Here is a 17,724-nt window from a genome sequence, read left to right as displayed (position 1 = left end):
GAGATTGAATAGAGTTATGAGCTCCGTTCCCACTTACCCCGTATTTCCACTTGCCCCGGGGTACCTTATTCATTTCGCCGGGCTCAGATAAAAGAAGGTCATTTCACTTTTTTTCTGGCGTCTTTTCCTTTCATTTTAGCAATATGGTGCCTTCGAATTTAGTTCCTACTTAGTTTTTGTTAGTCGTATTTTAGAAGAATACATTTTCCTGGCAATTATCAAACCACTTAAAACACATGTTTTTGCAAAAGACCGCAAATCCGTAGGAGCGTATTCAATTAGGCATACGGACGGTAGGCATACAGACGGTAGGCATACAGACGGTAGGCATACGGACATTAGGCATAACGCACGAAAGGCATAATGTACGATTTTTTTTCCATGTGTGGACTCATTACTGCGACCAGTATAGTTGATCTATTGTAATATCGTCCGGGTGTTTGCTCTATGACCTGCACTGCATTTCTTTTTGCTATAATCGCTATTGAGTGAGTGATATGCTTATTTTAAATTGTATGCGTGCTTGCGTGTACCCTTCCTTCAAAGCATGATCTACTTTACCCACTTATTACTCGCTGCCAGCACTATCCCATATAGGGTGTTTGCAGAGTGCATTTGTATTGGAGATCTGTTGGGCAGGCAAAAGTGACAGCTTCATATAAAACACACGGGCTGGGAAGAGCAAAATTTTTTAAATGATTTATTTTCTTCATTTAAAATAGAAATTACAAATTGCTTCATACATATGGCAAGGTAATATATCTGTTTAATAAAAAAAAACAATTATTTTCAACAAATAAGCTAAGATGCGGTAGCAATGATCAAACATGTAACTATGACCTATGTTAGCGGGATAAAACTAAACAAATATCAATAGCCAGCAGTTGCTTTCGGCTAAGAAAGCAATTTATTATGCTAAAACCAATTTTATATTCCGTTACTTTCAACTTGTCCTATGCCGTATACTGCTTCAAAAAACAGTATATTTGGGACACCGATTTAACGCGAATTCACCGAAACCCTAGTTACCAAAAAATCAGCATATATTTCAGGGAACATTTGTCGGTTACTTTGACTATTAGTTGCTTTAAAATGATGAATAATTTTAGAAAAAATGATAATTTTATCCAGCACGTTTTTGCTGCATCGAATAGGAAAATATGCAATATGTGCCCAACAGATGTCTTGCATGTGTGTGTAGCAAAAGCCCTATTATAGCCGTCCCTGGCGAGGACTCATTCGTTCCTCTGACCAGTACACTTAACTATAGGAGGGACATTTGCACTGTCAAGAGGCTTCAGAGGGTAAATATAGAATTCAGCACGATGGAAGGGTAAATGGAGAGGCCTGAGAATAAACCCATGCTGAAGTCACTTGACATCGAATGGCTTGATTCTACTAAAATTCGAACCCACGACCATTCGCTTGTCAAAGCAGACTCGGTAACCTTGCGGCTACGGAGCCCCCCATGTACGATAGGCATAACTTACGGAAGGCATAATGTATGGTAGGCATAACGGACGTTCGGCAATCCGCTGTTAGCTTGCAAGCTTGCAAGTATGATTTTCTCGATGAAAAGTAGAATTATGAAAGTTTAACTGAATTTAGTATTAATTTAATTTGAGCGTCATACAGAATCAATTAGAATCAACCTGCTCTATATATTATGCATATTTCTTGATAGACAAACTCCCCTTAAAGCTGAATAGCTGTTTTTAACCAAACAAGTCTAAGGTCCCGTCCAGTTGAGTATATCAGAAAACAATACAAATAGTTAGCTCAAAAGAACTTTTCAACTGGATGGCATCTCAATAACTAAATATAGTATCTAAGTAATAAATTGATACCGTCGTGCCGGGCTTCTTTGGACAGTTTTACGCTTAAGTCAAACTTTGTTAGAGAATCTTTCATAAGTTTGTTCAAATAGCAACGTCTTCGTAATTGATCTTCATAGGCTCAACATTGACTTACAACTAAGAATGACATGAACTCTAGTAATATAGATTTGAAAAAATAATCCAGCACTGTCGAATATGAGTTCATTTTATAAGACGGTTATTAGGTGGGCTAATTTGACAAGTATAACAAACTAGTTTTTATCAAACAGTAATTAGTAATCTAAATATATAACACTTAACGTAAAGTAGGGTATTGTCGTTATCGTCGGGCCACTGTTATTGTCGAGATCACGATTTTACAGTTTTAGTAACTCATGATATCTATGATATAACCATTGTAAAACTTCTCACTGTGATAGCTAACTTTTCACAATATTGTGAGTTTCAATCGTGTAGTCAAAACACCCGTACTGAATTCACTGACTAAATCTTACAAAAAAAGTTTTCCAGGCGCAATGAACTTTTCTTCAAGAAATGATTCATGAAAGGCAATTATCGAGATAAAGTTTGAAAATGTATGAGGTGTGTTGTACTGCACACGAAGACTATAGAAAAATCCCCTCCAGTAAGGTGTTTGGGAAGGCTAAGGTGAAATACTAGAAAAGCGCTATTTGTAAAGGTCAGACCACTTGAGTAGTCATGGTTGGGCCACCATAATTTTAAGCGCAGAAGCGCAATAATCGCTAGAGAATGTCAGTCACGTAAAATGAGATGAAATAAAGCAAAATTAGTACGATAAAAACCTAGATTTTTGTTGTTTTTTTCATTGTAGTTGTACACTTCGGAAAAAGCGATTGTAGCAATATTGATTTTACAAGATCGCCAAAATTTCGCAAGAATTCAATTAAAAATAGGGTATTTGTACCTAAATGAACCGTTGTTTACGGAATTCATTCTTTTCATGTCCCTATATAGAATTTCAATACGTATGTCTTAGGTTTTCTGCGGTGGTCCAACCTGTACAAGATGGCCCGACTGTGACAACATTTTTTGTCTTCACGTAAATGCCTATAACTTTTTTATTTTTCAAGCAATCAGTTCAAAACTTTCCGGAAATATACCTTATTCTTAGACCTTTGCAACGATGTATTTAGATTTCCAAAATTCCTTTTGAAACGAAAGTTATGGGTGAACTCCAAAACGTGGCCCAACCACGACGGCACTCCCCTAATCATAAAGTAATCTAAATATATAAAACTTAACGTGGGTATGTGTGTATGTTCCGTCGTAACTCCAGGATGTCTTAACATACATATTCCTTGACATTAGGAAATCATCATAAGATTCTATGTCTTGCCAATCTACAAGATATCGAATAAACGTGACATAGCAAACTACCGAGATGCCGGGTCGAAACTATTAGAGATTATTGTGGGAATGCTACTGTTTAGCAAAGTAATATCTTATATCTCTGTAGAACAAACACTCAATCAATACGAATCAATTTTGCAGGTCTGTTAATGTTGTCTATGTCAAATTGAAGACTCTTCTCAAATTGAAACCATTAACGCGGATCTTCAAGCTGCTTTTGGCCGTATTGATCACCGAATTCTGCTTCGAAAACTAAATCGACAAACAGCTTCTGATGATTTTGTCTGCTGCCTTAAGAGTTACCTAACAAATCGATAACTCTCAGTAAAGTTAGGCTTTACAGAATCGTATAGTTTTTGCAATCTATCTATAGTTCCACGGGGAAGTGACTTAAAACCGATACTATTCTTTATATTTTTAACGTCGTTTGTTTTGTGATAACTCCTGGCTGAGGGCTGTTGTATGCTTGCATAATCTTACCATCAGCATGTCGAAATGCTCAGTCAGCACCTTTAGTCGATAGTAAGATTCCAATTGTGTATGCTTATGAGATCGAAGGGTCTCATCTTGAACGTGTCTACATTGTTAAGGAGAGGTTTCATCGAATACCTACGTTAGACGAAGGTGACATAAATAACTAAAAATTTAAAAAATCCCAATTTTTGCTTTTGCTTTTTTTGCTTATTTTGATTGTAATTTTTTAATGATCCGATCGCGGGAAGTATGTAAAACTAATCAACGTATGGGGAAAAAACTTTTTTTTGGTTAGTAGAAATTTGAAATAGACTTCTATGATTTATGGGCGTTGTACACAAAACACAGTTTGTTAGAATTAAAAATACATTTTTCAAAATTTTTAGTTATTTAAAACCCCCTAATTTTAATTGAAAAATCATTTACTGACATTGTTTCCTTCGCCGTCAGCAATATGTAGCAAGGAAACGAATTATTTTACCAATATAACAGCCAACGCCACCGTGAGAAATTGACAGCTGAACAAGCGAAAGCTGACCGTTATGGTTTTGAACCCGAAAATCGCGCCAAATTTTTGCTGCTCCCTGACCCGACCGAACTCTGCCCGAACGGATGTTGGCAAAATTTATTTAAATTGTTCATTTATGGGACGAACCGAACAATAAAACCGTCCTTCCAGCCTGGCCGGGTCAAGCGATTATTTGCCGTTCAATGCATTTTGCAATAAATTTTAATTGACAGCTTTTCACACCACCATTTGACCCCTCCGAGATGCGAGAAAGACATTTTCCGAAAAACGGCGACAAGGATAGAAACAGAGATTACCGAATTTCGATCTGAATTCGTTGCAATTACCAAACTGAACGCACACGGTTATTAAAATCCTACATCGAACCCTAGAACTAGAGGGTCATTCGAGGCGGACCGTTAACCGGGCTGTTGATGCTGCTGCATTGCACAACCGAAGAACACACGCTCCGAGAGGAAGAAAACATGTTGACACAACGGTCGTCCTTAAAAATTTTCTCACCCCACAGGGGCGAAGGGTCACCGCACAGTTCGGGGTTGAAAACAAAAACGCGCCGCGCTGCTGCTGCAATCGCCGAACCAAAATTGCGATGACCCCTGTGATGGACCGGACCGGTAACTCGCAACGAAAACAACGAATGCAAAATCGATGTTCGATGTTGGTATAAATAACACTCGACCCTAGAGGGAACGGATTTTTTGTCCTGTCCGAGCCGACGCTCGGACAAAAGAGTTTTGTTCCGAAATCGATTTAATTCCTGGTCATTTATCAAAAATAGAACATTTTCCGAAGAAATTGCACCCAAGGGGTGTGAAAATCTTTAATTTTAATTCTCTGTTCATTGGCGGTGGCGATTCGGAATGGTTTCAATTGAAGCTGCTGGCTGGCTAAGCCCAGCAACGGACCGAGCTGTCCGAAAATGGAATCAATGCTTGCTCGATGCGCAATGGTGGGAAACACTGAAAGAGCCGGAAATGCGATTGACCGACGATGCGTAACGGATAAAAATGTCCACCATCGATTGTTAGGGCGCCAAAAGGCCGCCAACAGAGAGCCAACAAGCTTGGTTGTTGTTTTTTTTCTCCTCTCATTGACTGCTGGCTCGTTCTGTATCGATTCGGGTAATAATCCTGCATGTTCGACGTGTGGTAATCCGATTTGATATCCCTCCCGCAGGCTGCAGCAGGATTGGCTACGAACAATTCACTGCAATTATGAGCATTTGAGGTGACAATAATATCAAACTTTTCAAATGATGGCGTATTTGTTGCAGCGGTCACTGTCGAATTATGATTTGATTCGGACTACAATTATGGCATATTTTTACCAATATCCAATTTCTATGATAATTATCAACTTTTCTATAAACTTGAAACAGATCACAACAAATATCAGAATACAATTAAAACAAACTTTTTCCATATAACTTAAAAATTATTTTATAAACCAGTTCAGATTAAGTCATAACCAAACATTAAATCACAAAGAGTTATTCGTTTTTATGAAAAGCAACTAACACGATGGTTTAGCATTTTTTTCATCACAACTCATCAAGAAAGCAAATCCGTTCAGCCGCTGACACTACGTCATTCTGCAAACCGAGAAATGCATCACGAATTGCATGCAATAAAATTACGTCGTGGAATTTGACTGACGACTTCTTTAAGGCCGCGGGAAAGTACAGCACGATTTTAATTTTTTTGCAATAACAACAACCAGTGTTACAGCCGTAAATAATTGCATCCGTTTCCGGCCGTTGCACTCTAACAGTCGGCCCGCGAACACGCAAAGCATTACAACCACGATTAGTTTTTTTTTCGATTTGAATCCTGCACTTTGAGTCCAGTATTGCTGAGTCCTTCAAACCGAAAGGATGAAGTTCAAGTCCATTCTCTCTGGAGCGGCGTCGCTGTTCGCCGATTTCTGTTCCAACAGTTCGATTCACGGTGTGCGTTATTTCACCGATCGGAATGTAATTCGATGCGAAAAATTGTGGTGGATTCTGGTGTTTTCCCTATCCCTCGGGAGTTGTGGTCTGCTGATTCAGCAGACCTACCGCAAGTGGGACGAAAGTCCGGTGATTGTGAGCTTTGTCGAAAAACCCACCACGGTCTGGCAGATTCCGTTTCCGGCTGTTACGATCTGTCCGGAGGCGAAGAGCAGTTCCTGGATATTGAATTATACGGCTCAATTTCATACTTTTCTCAATCAATCACAGGATGAGCGTTCTTTTGATGTTAGGTGGTTGAATTCGGTTAAAAGAAAATCCACCAATTTATCAACGGTATTTTATTTTCAATTCACAGAACCGATTTTCTCCTCGCAATGACACAAATCTGCGACCAAAACTGCATCGAACGAATGCTTCATAGCACGGAAAGCATACCGAACAAAACGACCGTCGAAAGCTATGCAGCTCTAATTTGGATGTTAAGAATCCCCACCGATAACCTGCTGGTGGAGTGTTCATTTTTAAATGAACCATTCCCATGTGATACTCTGTTCTACCCCTCCCTCACGGAGGAGGGAGCCTGTTTGACATTCAATGGCCTCTCTTCCCGAGACATGCACCGCTTGGAATCCTTGCAAACCGCTCATCCTTACTTGACGGGGCAATTCCAATCTCAACTGTGGTCTCTGGAAGAAGGCTATCAACCTCGAGCTACCTTCGAAGCGTACCCTTTCCGTGCCGGTTCCGGTCACTCACTGGGACTGTCAGTGTATCTCAGCGCAGATTTATCAAATCACGACCCCCTGTGTCGGGGGTCCACCAAAGGCTTTAAACTCCTACTACACTCACCCTCCGACTACCCACAAATCACCAAAAAATTCGTCCGAGTTCCCATAAATCAGGAGGTCACAATCGCCGTAAAACCTCAAATGATCACCACAACGTACGGACTGCAAGGCTACACGCCCGAACGTCGACAGTGCTTCTTCAACCACGAACGCCACCTGCAGTTCTTCGCGATCTACACTCAGGACAACTGCGAACTGGAGTGCCTGACCAATTACACTCTGCAGTTCTGTGGTTGCGTCCTGTTTTCGATGCCTCGAAACGGAAGTGTTCCGGTTTGTGAAACTAACGAGATTCGTTGCATGTGGCTGGCGAAAAATTTACTGTACGACATGGGGATCACTGGAAACCGGGAGGCGGAGATAAAATTTCGCTCCGATTGCAATTGTTTGCCGGCCTGTACTGCGGTGCAGTACGATGAAGAAATCACTCAAACCCAGTTCGACTGGATGAACTGGGCCGAGACGCTCGGCATTGAAGCAAATCGGCTGAAAGGGTAAATTTTCCGTACCTTAAGATTCAACTAAGTTTGTTAATTTATTTGGTTTTGCAGAATTGAATTTGCCCATCTGGCTATCTACTACAAAGAACCCCAATTCATGCCACTGCGTCGCAGTGAACTGTACGGTACGACGGATTTTCTGGCCAACTGTGGTGGCCTGCTAGGGCTCTGTTTGGGAGTCAGTTTGCTCAGTCTGGTGGAGCTGCTCTATTTTTGTTTGATTCGACCCTTTACCCTGTGGAAGGAAAAACGATCGTCGGCTTGTGCGCTGCAGGACCCGGAAGCCCCGGCCATCAGTTTGCTGTCCTATCAAACCAAGTGGGAGTGAACAGTAATTTTCCAACTCAAGTGGCTTTAGAAATTACTGAAATACTATGGATAATTTAGTACCATTAGAAATAGCTATTCAGTCCAGACTTAGTATTTGTTACAGAAATATTTAACGGGTGTCAAGTAAAATTTTGGAATTTTTTTCGCAAGCTGTCAAAAAAAGACAAAGATACATGAAGAAGATCTGATCTACCGAAATTAAAGATACATTATCCATTGTTGAAAAAAAATTAGTGTACATTTGAAAACGGTCCGTAATCGGCTGGTCGGCGAAGCTTTCGTTTGACGTCGAAACAGAAGCGTTGTACGGTCGTCATGTCAACTTTGCGAATACATCTCTTGATTCTACCAATCAACTTTTTGCAATTCGTGGTTCTCCACTTATTTTTGTTCACCAAGGAACTCAAAATCCCGAAGAAATCTTCAATTGGGCGCACTGAGACAGATTTTTCGGGTCGTGGTTTTTGGGTAAAAATGGAATCGAATGGGTATTCCGGAACGATTGTGTTTTTTTGGCGTAAGGCGATGATGCTCTATCCGGCCAAAACACGTATTATCCATCTGTATGATGTTTTAGTAGAAACGGGGTCAAAATTTTTTTCAAACATTCGTCTGGTGCATATTAATTGAAAACTAAACCAAACGGCTTGTTGTTGAAGGAACGAGAAAGAGAACGATGTCCTTTTGCGTCCATAATTTTGGCTGGTCTTCCACTACCTTGCTTGCGAATAGTAGTTGGGCATCTTAGGACATGGTAAACAGTCGAAGCTGCAACATATTTGCTTTTTAAATGTTGTACCGTATACTTTTTGCCGAGATTTCTGTGGCAGTTCGTAGAAGTGTACAACGCGCTCTCGAAATGCTTCTTGTTTTGACGTCATTTTAAGCAAAACAAGGCAAGCATAAACAAACCAAAAAATATTGACTAAAAGAGGAGAGAGAGAGAGAGAGAGAGAGAGAGAGAGAGAGAGAGAGAGAGAGAGAGAGAGAGAGAGAGAGAGAGAGAGCTAACACATACATACTCTCATTTCTCTCTGATCTCGTTTGTTGTGGAGTATAGGGGCCTCAAAAATATTCCAAAATTTTTAGTTGTCACCCGTTAGTAAGCAAAAAGCCTGATAGTGCTGGAACATTATTTTCAGTTTCGAAAGATTTTCAACGTAGAACTACGTTTTTGTGTACCATATTGTGACTCACTTTATAAAATACGAGAAATAAACATGTAACGAAAAGCTCTGCCATTTTTCAATGTATTTTGCGGATTTGCCCCAACCGATCAGACATTTCTAATTATTGACTGATATAGAGAATGTTATAGATTGCTTTTTTTATTCAGTTTGTTGATTATTATAGATTGCTGTTGATCAAAGCATAAATATCAAGCGTTGTCAAGATTAAGCGAATCAACCAATCACATGTAAAGCATGCTCTTGTTTCCCAGGGCCGTGACGAAAATTTTATGCACCAGCAATTTAATCGATTTTAGGTGAAAAGTGACTGTCTCCTCGACCAGCAGGTAGAAATTAAATTCCCGTTACTTGTCAAATGCGAAGTGCATTCAATTCAAATTCAATTTTTAAATATTAGGATATTACTTCGGCGAAACATAAAAGTTTATTGATTTTGGAGTTTTCCTTTTCGTATAAATAGGAGTATTTTTTACTGACAAGCAATTCTAATAACTCTGTATAGTAAACTAAAACTTTTAGAGGCGTACGTGATGTGACGTGAGATTCACCTCCATTTACAAATTTAATTAAAATCGGGTCGAGAACATCGATAGGTATTCCCTATATTTTGCAATATTTTTTGTTTATGTTTCTGCTACATATAGAGACAAAGTATTGCAGGGTATGAAATGGGGTAGGCAAACAAGAAAACGTCCAACATAGTTTTCGCCAGCCCAAGCTCCCACCTAGCGCCTCCACGCAACCATACCTGGTAATACTCTATTGAGTAACTAAGCTAGGAGGTGCGATGCTGCATGGTTCCTGGCTGCCTGATCTCAAAACTGAGATTTTGGGCCTAATATGTTATTTTAATTTAATTATTTGTTTCGTTTTAGCTCATCTGCTCATCATCTATACAGTAAAAGTTTGGCCGTAATAAGTTTAAATAATGCACATGGAAAGAAGGAAAAATTAATTTAATTATTGGCTATAAGCATTGGCGGAATTAGCGTTCATTTCTAGGGGGGGCTATAGCCCCCGGCATTTTTTCGACCATTTTATTTCCTTGGCACACTAAAATTTAATGTACATTGATGCATGGGAACTTTAAGTTGTGATGCCTATACAAATTTCTCTCATATTTTTATTATGTAAAGTTATCTAACCATAGTTTTTTCTTAAATATAAAAATCGAGCTTATTTTTTCTAGGGGGGGCTTAGCCCCCTAGCCCCCCTAGTTACGCCAATGGCTATAAGACGCACTGATGGAAACTCAAACGACGCGATTAGTAAGAAAATGTTATACTGACTCAATCAGCAATTTGGTAAGATCGTTTCAAGTCGAATTTTTTCCCATGTTACTATATACGGGTCGACTCTTTTGGTAATAACATACAAAACGAGTTGAAAGTCCGAATGTAATAGTAAAATCCATATGATTCTAGCATTACCTTCTGGCGGGGCTTGCTGACTAGAAAATGATTCCGGAATGCGCTGCAAGTACTCAGTCATTCTTCAAGGGTCTTTGTAACTATCCAAAGAGCTAACACCATCTATAACCCGAAACTAAGATAACTGCATAGACTACCCAAGAAACTTTTATACGCTGAATAAACATTTTAGCAGCCATAATTATTCAGTCATAGCTGGATATGCAACGAATAAAATTTATGTAAACAACTGTACAATACTTATTCAGCCGAAATTGGAGAGCTTATACAACCTATTTTGTTCGGGGCGGAAAAACACTTGTTAAGCCGTTATATCGCCTCTGTGCGCCTTGTTTTCAGCTTTGCGCAAATTGGTTATTTAAAAACGCGCAAAAGCCTCTATTAAGCTACATTACCGCTTCAAAGCAGCTAATAGCAAGCCCGAAGCTTGACTTAGATGTTTAAGAGCTGAAAAAAGGTTTTTATTTCTAATACCAAACTATAGTTCAGCCACAGGTTGAATAAATTCAGCTAAAAAATGTTTGATCAGCCTGGAATTGTTACTTGGGTAACTGCTTTCAAAGCTGCAATGGAGCTTAATAGAGGCTTTTGCGTGTTTTTAAATAACCAATTTGCGCAAAGCTGAAAACAAGGCACACAGAGGCGATATAACAGCTTAACAAGTGAACAAAACAGGTTGGGCCAAAAAATAATCTATTTTTATACTTAAAAAAGAATAGAACGCGTCATATTTATTTTGCTATGGCGTTTTTCACTATGTTTTAAATTTTGAATAACTTGAATTAGTATATGCAAGCTAATTAAAATTGCATATCGTCATCTTTCGGGAATTGAACCGCCATCTTCTGATCCATAAGCACTCATCGTATGATCCGCCCAATCTGCATCTGCAGAACAGACAGTGAAAATATCTTTACACTTGAAGCAGTCGATAATGTCGATAACTGACATATATTTTTGCTGCCAGTCTAATTGCGAAACTTTATGATCTGACAGTATATGTGCTGTAAACCGAATGAAAGCTTGGTATTAGTTTGTAAAGCCACTTTAACACCCTTAAGCAGCTTTAAAGTAGTTTGAAAGCTGTGAGCCTAATAATAGCGTCTACTGGTTTATAAAGCCACTTTAACACCTTTAAGCAACCGTAAAATGGTTCTACGTTTATGGCTGTTTAGAAGCGGATTATTTAGCAGAATAGTCCGCTATTAAGCTGTTTACGAGTTGGTTTAAGGCGATCCAGTTTACAAGATTTTTCGGAAACAGAAATACGTATCTGTCACGAATAAATATAAATAGTAGAATTTAATTGGAAAGTTTTTAATTTCAGCAAATGGCGGTTCAATTCCCGAAAGATGACGACATACTTTTTTAATTAGCTTGCATATACGAATTCTGATTAAATGATGACGCAAATTGGTTATTTAAAAACACGCAAAAGCCTCTATTAATCTCTATTGCAGCTTTGAAAGCAGCTACCCAAGTAACAATTTCAGGCTGATCAAACGCTTTTATAGCTGAATTTATTCTACCTGTGGCTGTACTATGGTTTGGTGTTAGAAATAAAAACCTTTTTTCAGCTCTTAAACATGTAAATTTGGTGATTTTATCAAGCTTCGGGCTTGCTAATAGCTGCTTTCGAAGCTGCGATGGAGCTTAATAGAGGCTTTTGCGCGTTTTTAAATAACCAATTTGCGCAAAGCTGGAAACAAGGCACACGGAGGTTATATAAAGGGCGATATAATCGCTTAACAAGTGTTTTTTCTGCCTCAAGCGAAATAGGTTGGTTAAGTTCTCCAATTTCGGCTGAATAAGTATTGTAGAATAGTTTACATAAATTTTATTTGATGCATATTCAGCTATGGCTGAATAATAATGGCTGCTAAAATATTTAATCAGCGCATAAACGTTTCGTGGGAGGTCTGTTTATTAAGATGACAAATCGTTTATTCAGCTAGTATAGCACAATTATTGAGAATATTGACGGGTTGTGGAGAGGTTGAAGATGCGCCTAATCTGCTTGTGACACTATTGTGTGAAGCAGCTGATTTACAGCGCAATCATTTATAGAATACAGAAGCCGTTGCTTAAATTTATTCAGCGTCTACCACCTGTATTCAGAGTTAAATCAGCTGTGACCAAATCAGTAGCATTTTAATTCAGCTTCGGTGTTTGTTGGGTAACCCTCACTGCAGTTACCTATTTCATAATATCACTTCCGGACAGTGGGAGATATACAGGTTATACATACACACACACCTCACGCAAAACATTCATGTTATTCTGCAGGAGAAAACTTGCATGACCAGTAGAAATTTTTATAGAATGACACTCGCCGTGCCGTCCTTCGTAAGTACATGTACGCTATTTTCGTAAACATTGTTGTGATTTCTGGTTCGGACGAAGGAAAATTTTGATGGACGGATTTAAAAACGGTACGACAAGTTTCACCCTAGAGCGGTCGCGCTGCTAATGCGCTCGTAAAAACACGTTTTCGAAAAAATGCGAAAACTCATTGAAATTTTATTCAAATCACACCAATTCTTCCTTTTTTCAATAATGCCAAAATATAGCAAAAAGAAATTAAAAAAGTGGTCGAAAATTACTTGCAAAAAGAGTGTTCTTCGCGCGCGCGTGTACTCAGTGCACCAGACCAGCGCACCCGCTGTAGGGTTAAAAAATTAAGTCAGTGACGTAATTTCAATAAAATGCTTATAATAATCGCTTTTTAGTGAAATTAAATTGCACGAATCTGAAGGTAAGTGTGTTTGAGTCAAATCAGTACAACAACTTTTGTATTATTCGCTAAAATTCTCCCAAAAAATAATGAAAAATGAAGTGACTGTCCTTAATATGACGGGAATTAGCACTAAACCCTATATAGTAATAAAGACAGACACGCAACAACAATAGCTAAATAGGAAACAGCCATAACGACGAGACACATCTGCATGCAATAAATGCCGAAAGTTGACTTCATTCACTCAATTCGATAAAAATTAGTAGAAAATGTAGTATTGATCAACACAAGCTAAATTTCAGTGAGATAATAAAAAAAAATAGGAAAATTGTCGCAGTTGAACCCATATTACTTGATATAATTTTTCAGAATTTTGCACATAGCTTTTCTTATGAATACTGGCTTTAGTTTTCAGAAAGTCGCATAATGAATGCAAAAGCGTTGATTATGCGACCTTCTGAAAACTAAAGCCAGAATATAGATCTCATATTTTGTAGGAGTAAAATGTATAGTTACTATATATATAGTTCGGCGGATAGAAAACCACGCGAATTGGCATCCCTGATTTATGAAATTAAATTTGAAATTATGGTGAAATGTGCAGGTTTTTACGAAAAATAATCACTGGCGGGTGTTGAAAATGACTAGTTCTATGAAAATAAAGTGTGTTTTTTTAACATTACTCCTGCATTTTGGATTTTGAAAAGCTTTTGGCTCCGCTTTTGACATTTATTTGGCTCCCGATTTTCTATCCGCCGAACTATATATATAGTAACTATAGTAAAATGTACCCAGTGCACTCGCGCTCACTTTCGCGTTTGTATGTAACTCCCTTAACGAGCGAACGCAATGAAAGCTTCTCGCCGTTAGCGTGGAAGCGAACTTACAAGTCGCAGCCACCTAGCGGACGGTAGAAAAAACTACGAAATATTTCAAATCCTCTTTCGTACTCTACTAATCGCTCGCGTAAGCTGAAAAGGAAGTAAAATCGTTCAAAATTCTTTTCTTGCTTTTCCGGTTGGGTATGGGTGGGCTCCGCCGAACCGACTTTACTAAAAAGCTCCGTTTTCTTCCGCATCATCGTTACTGGCGAGCAGTAGTAGCAGCAGCAGCAGCAGCAGCAGCAGCTTGCCCCAATAATGATAGGTAAGAAAACGTTTCCGATTGCTGCATCATGTTGAGCAACAAGTGGTATGGGTTGAAATGTGCGCCTTAAATTGCTGAGCTGGCATGATTTTGCTATGAGCGATGTAAATAATTTCACACCCTTAAAAAAAAGGCTTGGCAAAAAAGTTGTATTACTCGTTTTAGTTACTAACTAAACTAAAATAAACCTTCAAAAAAATTTTCGAATTCATAAAGTTACGTTTCAGCTAAGGCAAAAGCGTTACTTCATGAAATTAGATGTTTTTTTATCAAGCGTAGCATTCTATTAACGCAGAGAAGGTAACCGAATCAGAAACAATTATCATTCGTCGAGTGTTAGACAAAAACAAGCAAGACTACTCTCGAACGCAACCAGAAAACCAATGTCAAATTCTCAAACGAAACTAAGTAAGTGGGCTCGGTCTGTTGACCGTTGTCTTAGAAACTACAACCATACCTACTTAATGGCGAAAGTGGCTATTTACCCGCTCCAACGTGATCAACCGGTAAACATCCCCGGTAAATACAAGGCAAAGGTACTCAAAATAGATCAATGCATTTACCCTCAGAAATCCCAACTATTTCAATCAAGTACCATTCGCTTTTATCATGATTCATACTATGAAGTGTTTTACAATATCTTGAACCACATCGCGACGCGACGTTGTTGTTGTTGATTGTTGATAGCGGTTCATTTGACCCTGTTTAATAACAATTCTGTCTGATGTTGTAGCCTGTAGGTAGGTAGGTAGGTGTTATGCAACCAAAGCAGCAGCGAAAGCTTACGAGCTTCAACAAGACTTCCAACGAGAGTCATGCGATTTATCACTGTCATCACGATGATGATGATGATGCTGATCGTATCATAATCATCTTCATCGAAAATAAGAAAGCAGAACCGAAAGCAAATTCTAGAACAATTCAAAAGTGAGCAAAATGAGTGAAGAATAAAAGCAAACTTCGAAGCAGAAGAGATTGAAAAATTGTGATAAAAATTGTTGCGAAACCGCTACAATTACTGCTTCAGTCGGTTTCTGTTCTTTTTTGTTTTTTTTTTTTGGTTGTAAGTTGTAACAAAAATGAATCCAATCAATCAAAGACCTAGCATGAAACAGTAAGTGAGTGGTGTGGTGTTACATTATGTGAGTTTAAGTAAAGTAGGTAGATAAAAAAATATCGCATCAAGTCGATGGTCGGTATCCTTTCGTATCCGTTTTTCTTTCAGGTTTTATCGTACAAAATGGAAGGGTAAAAGAGTAAACTTCCGTAAGAGGTGGTACTTACCGGCAGGTCGTGCGAATGAGGTAAATGATCTTTTCTCTGGAGGAAAGAAAGAAAGATAGGGAAACATGTAATTGCAATTATGTTGATACGGCAAAACGCAATAAAGATGTGGTTTAATAGTGTAATCACGTTCGAAAACGACGGGTGGCTGGATATGCTCTTACACACTAATTTGTGAAAGTGGAAGTCTGGTAGACAACTGATGCTACCGTCAGTTCAGTAGTCACGGTAACCACTTGAGGCAGGATTACTCATAATGAAAAATGCAATTTTATTTGCGTCGGTTAGTCCGACCCCCGCATGAGTTCAGCCAACGTCAGTCGGAATATTATTTTTGTGGAGCAAATCGAAAAAAAGTCTAGTTAAATTATATTCCACATACGTTTTCGTAGTCGTTGATTCCTGTTAATGGTTTTGCTGATGTGTTTCACCATCGTGAAAAACTTCGTAGAAAATTTTTCCCAGATAATATTTCCTGTCGTTTACTGAAAAAACATACGTTATCAAAAAATATTTGTTCTGCAACTATTAGTTCAAGAGTTATTTTGAACTAACGATGTGCGAGAAAACCGTAAAACTTCCATTAGAGTGTTTTAGGAAAAAGATTTCGAATTTCATAAATATCGTTTTCATTTATAAATCCGAAAACTATGACTGTGTAAAACATTTCATAAAATCTCTCACAAGTATGCAAAATCTCCACACTTGTGGAATAAAATGATTAAAAAAATCAAAAAACTTCACTAAAGACAAGCGCGTACTCATCCTATTAGCTTTTACACTAGATTATTGAATGTTAATTTGATTTAGTCTAATTCGTCTTAGACAATTAAGCGAAACCGTCATTTCCCTGACCGCAAAACGTCCATCGATCTGAAGGCTCAGGACCTACAGACCCTTCGGCCCAAATCTATATGACAATTTTAAAAAATCCCCTGCCAAAACAATGTCGATTTTTATCTCGTAATTCATCGTAAGTAAACAGCCTTTATTCATTCAACAGTCAGTGGGATCGTTCAATCATTTACTTGATTGATTGATTTTGTTTTGTCTTTCTGTCCGATTCCCAATGCCGATTTAATTCGGCTGTTCTAATTTTTAAATTGTAAAATGTGATTTTTAAGACGTTTTAGATACTTTTGTTTCTGACAGGTCAGGTTTGAGTTGTAGTCTGTGTCGAATTAAAAAGTTAGTTTCTTTTCTAGCAAAAGAAAACAATTTTGTCCCAGTGGGATCTAGAGGTCTGGCTTCTATAAATTTAGGGTACATGCTCCAGTAGTTGTTATAGTACTGTGGCATTCTAATATTTACAGCATATTGTAGGATTTACCTTGAATGTGTAATGTGTGTTACTGACACATTATTTGGGTAGTTGCTGGTAGCGTGTAACTGGCACAGAGAGAGCGTCGGTTGACAGCTTCCCGACAATGGTAAATGGGATGAGTCAGTCAGTTGGTGTTAGTAGAGTGACTATATACAGAGTGGCGACAATGTCAAAATTGGAATGATAATTATCTGTCAGTGTCATTCCAATCGAGCAGACGACCTATCCAACGCGAATGCAGGAAAGAGAAAGAAAAACCTTGGAAAAGCCGCATTGCATACATTTGGGATGACTTGTCGCCACTCTGTATATAGTCACTCTAGGTGTTAGATGATAAACCGGAGGATATCACAAGTGCCAGTAGTGGAAGCCAGTGGCTCGAAATATTTCATTATTTTTATTTCAGTACAAATTTGATACATACCAACAACACTCTGTAGTCTTCAATTCGTCCGACTACAAAATAGTGTATTGTTTACACATTGTTTGGTTAATTGCCAGTAGCGTGTAACTGGCACAAAGAAGTCGAAGTTAGTTGACAGCATTTCGCGAAGCTCTTGCAGTCGGGCGTGGCACTATGAGATATCAGGCGGACAAAAATCAGAAAACTGACTTTCACTAATCCGCTTAATGAAATTTTCTGTTGATAGCAAACACTTCAATTAAGAAAAATCCAAAATAGCAAGTCTCTAGTCGATGTTGTTTCTGAGATAGAGGCTGTCAAAGTTGAAAAACGATATGACATATACGCTTTTTGCCATTCCAACATGTT

General features: G+C 38.5%; 1 protein-coding gene across 1 annotated transcript in view; it reads right to left on the bottom strand.

Annotated features, from left to right (window-relative positions):
- The window catches only part of LOC128738265 (whirlin), a 160,864-nt gene that overhangs the window by 89,392 nt on the left and 53,748 nt on the right, over positions 1-17,724 (bottom strand). The window contains exon 10 of the mRNA XM_053833270.1: positions 15,629-15,664. Coding sequence (XP_053689245.1) covers positions 15,629-15,664 — 36 coding nt within the window. The remainder of the gene's footprint in view (positions 1-15,628; positions 15,665-17,724) is intronic.

The sequence above is a fragment of the Sabethes cyaneus genome, chromosome 2, assembly GCF_943734655.1.
Source record: "Sabethes cyaneus chromosome 2, idSabCyanKW18_F2, whole genome shotgun sequence".
NCBI lineage: Eukaryota > Metazoa > Arthropoda > Insecta > Diptera > Culicidae > Sabethes > Sabethes cyaneus.
The sequence above is the reverse complement of the archived record's forward strand: the minus strand, read 5'-3'. Positions and strand labels throughout refer to the sequence as shown.